We start from the raw sequence: 3,823 nt of genomic DNA on the forward strand, positions 1-3,823 counted from the left end.
TTTTTTTTAAGGCACAAGCACTCTTCTGTTCTTTATAGTCAGAACTATTAAACCGTCAAACTGAGAAACTGACAACGAGCCACAAACAGAAGCTCATTTAAAATGTCAGAAGTTTCCGAGATCTGGACCTTCATGACATGTCCATCAGTCCAACATCATGCAAGAGTTTGATAATCACACACATGCTCTGCAGGTCAGAATCAAGAACTCGTGATGGTGTGTGTTTTACTGTGAGCGTGTTTGGAGGAGACGCACGGTCTGATGCTGATGGAGAATACAAATGGTGAAGTGGCATCTTATCTTAATGAGTCTAATGAAGGGCCGGCGCACATCCGGCCTCCTGCAGGGCAGCAGCACCGTGTGTGTGTGTGTGTGTGTGTGTGTGTGTGAGTGTGAGTATGTGTGAGTGTGTTAGTGTGTGTGTGTGTGTCTGAGGCAGAAGTCTCTAAACGCATCCTTTCTAATCATCCTACTACTTGTCCGCTTGATCCTATTTGATCTCATCTCCTTCAAGCCATTTCTCCTGCAGTTGTACCTGCACTCACTCACATCATTAACACATCCCTTCACACTGGTGTTTTCCCTCAGCATTTAAACAGGCTCGTATAACCCCACTACTTAAAGGGGTCATATGATGCTATTTCAATTTTTCTCTTTGGAGTGTTACAAGCTCTTGTTGCATAAAGAAGATCTGTAAAGTTGCAAAGACTAAAGTCTCAAATCCAAAGAGATATTCTTTATAAAAGTTAAGAGTCAGCCACGCCTACCTAAAACGGCTCGTTCTAACACATGTCTACGTCACTATGTGGGAAGATTTGCATAACACCGCCCAAATGTGCACGCAAAGAAAGAAGCCGTGGTTTCAGGAACAGCAGTAGTGTTGATAAAGCTATGTCAGGGAGACGCTGTGTGATTCAGTGCGAAAGCAAAAGCACTTTATTTGGCCTTCCGGAAGTAGATGCAATTAGGAATCAGATTTTTATTGCTTATGTTGTCCTCATTTGTAAGTCGCTTTGGATAAAAGCGTCTGCTAAATGACTAAATGTAAATGTGTGTGTGTGTGTGTGTGAGAGAGAGTGTGTGTGCGTGAGTGTGTGCGTGTGTGTGTGCGTGTGTGTGTGCGAGAGTGTGTGCGAGAGTGTGTGTGTCTCTGTCTCTGACTCGTTTCAGCAGTGATCTGACGTCCTGTGGCTCTGACTGATAGTCTGAAGAGCTTCTGAGATCTTCTGATTAATCTGTTTCTCTGTTCTTCAGGTGGGAGCTGACAGCCATGACCACCAACAGTAACATCAGCCGGCCCATATTCTCCTCCCACGGCTGACGGCGCGTCAGAACCAGCGCCAGAACTCTTTCAGGACGTCCCGCTCCACAGATGATCCGGATTGAAGCTTCTCGATTGGAGAGGTCTTTCCCTGCCGGGCTTTGGCGCGGACGAGCGGCGCTTTGCTAGTCTGATTTTGCCACGGTTGAACTTGATTCCTGCTGAGGAGAAACAGACCTTCACACTCTTAAATCAGTTCAATTATTCATCGGTGTTACAGTGTTTTAATGAGGTTTTGGAGTGAAATGAAGATCATTCAGCCTGTAATCTGTCAGTTCTCTGCTTGTGTGTTCAGATCGCTCCGTCGGGTTTATATGCAGGACTCTGTTAGGGTTCCACACGTGCTCTTACATATCGAACGCAGAGATGATGTTCAGAGAAGAGGAGACGTGTCTTGAGTTCCTCTTCTTTTAACTCGACTGGTTTTCTGTTTACCCACAGTGCTTCTGACAATAAAACCTGACTCAACAATCAATAGAAACGGAGATATTCCCTCTGCATGCGTTGTCCTGTTAAATCACATTCAGCAGATCTGCTGGCTGACAGTAAATACTCTGTCTTAGATCTCAAAGAGTGGGAAGAAGGTAATGATGTTATAAGCTTTTCATAAGGTCACACCGAAAGATGTTTGACATCGGTGCGAATCAACACCGATCAGATAACCTGCCTCTGGTGTTTTCCAGCAAACGCGGCCGAATCATGTTGAATTTTATCTTTCACACACAGTCTGGATTGCCAGAGATGTATTAAAAATGATCCATTACTGCAGTTTTTTAGCATCACTTTATATTTCATCTGAATCTTTACTGATCTGCAGAATATTGATAGATACTGAGGTGAAGCTCATGTAGATGTCAGTATTCGTGCGTCTGCCGGGTGACCATGGCCTTTATTTGAGTCCTGCGTCTCGTCCAGTGCCTGATTTATTGTTCAGAGCGTCAGAAGGTCTGGAATCAAAGTGCTCAAAGTCTTCTGGGTTTTAAAGGATTCTGGTCCAGATGGATTTGAAGCGTATTATTTAAGATCGTGTCTGAATATCTGACATTGAACTGTCATAATGAATATTGTGCAAACGGACCGCATCAGAAAATTCAACCGTCCTCAATCGTTTTCCCTCATTATAAACCATGATTTGATTAAACTGACTCGAAATGAAACCAGGTGAAGCTCAAGTCTTTGTTTGGATCAAATGTGTTTTCGTACGGATCTGTAGCTCATGCAGACGGACGGTCAGGAGAAGAAAGAGGTGATGTTTAGTGATGTCTCCGTGATGCTGTCATGGTCTAACAGACACGTGCTAATATAGTCATGTTGTCTATGTAGTGAACGAGAGGAAGAGACTATCGTTTGAGTCGTGTTGAGCTGCTGGTGTGTGAAGGAACCGACACTGAGCTGCAGACGTGATTCCTGCATGCTGGATCAATCTTTTCCACGACTTACTCGACTTGTAAACGGGTTTTTAGTGGGATCTTGAACTTCCTGGACAATAAAACTGACGATAATTGTGCTTATTGTCTGCTTGAATGTACCGTGTGAAGTGTTGTGTGTGTGATATAAAAAGCACATTGAGAACTGTTTTCCTGAACACAAATTTGAGAAGACGTGATTAAATAAAAAAATATTTTTAAATGAACATTTATTTCTCCAAAATGAAAAATATTTCTTTATTAATCCACAGTTTTAGACATCCTGAGTTTGGCGTTTTTGCAGTATTATTCTGATTAAAGATGAACGTTTTCTTTGAAGCCTATAAGTACTGTATAATGCATCTTTTCATAATTGTAAGCAAAGCTAAAATGCATTATAATATTTGCACATTTCTTGTTGAAATTGGTTGCGCTTTAATGCATTATACTTTCTAAAGATGTGACGATATAAGTATTGTATTTTAACTGTGGTTGCGATTATTCATGAAATCATTTAATGCATGATAAGGTGCATTACAAAGCATAATTAATGCATTGAAATTCTTTTGTAATGCATTATATATAAAGTGTTAAAGTTTCTCCATTCCTGCATCTGATGACCAATCAAAGCACTTCATCTTAAAGGACCATAATGCTCCGGCACGAGCGTCTGTGAGTGTTATATTCACACACACACACACACAGCTTGATATTCTTAATGTGCTCTAGAGGCTCCAGCAGCATCTTCACGAATGAAGCGTGATGGATTTGGCTGATCTCTCAGTGGACGTGACCTTAATGGGCTTCTATTGAGCAAAGGTTGTGAAAGCTAAAGGTTAACTGCTGGAGGATTTGTGATGGGACGAGACCCACCTGTTGGCCGGCTCGTTTTCACAGGAACCTTAAACTTGTGCCTTCAGCCCCGTGCTAATGGCTGAAGCTCGCGTGTTCGTCGTCGCTCTCTCCGGGGGCCCAAATAGAGCATTCAACTCATGTCGTGTCAGGAGCCCGTGCTTGTTTTGACCTCGACGCCAGTCCCTGGAGTCAAACGCTCTTCAGCGCCGACATCACATGAACAAACCCGAAGTGACTGTGA

At 42.8% G+C, this 3,823-nt stretch overlaps 1 protein-coding gene across 1 annotated transcript in view; it reads left to right on the forward strand.

Annotated features, from left to right (window-relative positions):
• The window catches only part of LOC107742079 (kelch domain-containing protein 3-like), a 27,255-nt gene extending 24,310 nt beyond the window's left edge, over positions 1-2,945 (forward strand). The window contains exon 11 of the mRNA XM_016554945.1: positions 1,255-2,945. Coding sequence (XP_016410431.1) covers positions 1,255-1,321 — 67 coding nt within the window. The 3' untranslated portion in view covers positions 1,322-2,945. The remainder of the gene's footprint in view (positions 1-1,254) is intronic.
• Positions 2,946-3,823: the final 878 nt, after the last annotated feature.

This window comes from Sinocyclocheilus rhinocerous, unplaced genomic scaffold (assembly GCF_001515625.1).
Source record: "Sinocyclocheilus rhinocerous isolate Xijiao unplaced genomic scaffold, SAMN03320098_v1.1 scaffold3119, whole genome shotgun sequence".
In the NCBI taxonomy this organism is placed as follows: Eukaryota; Metazoa; Chordata; class Actinopteri; order Cypriniformes; family Cyprinidae; genus Sinocyclocheilus; species Sinocyclocheilus rhinocerous.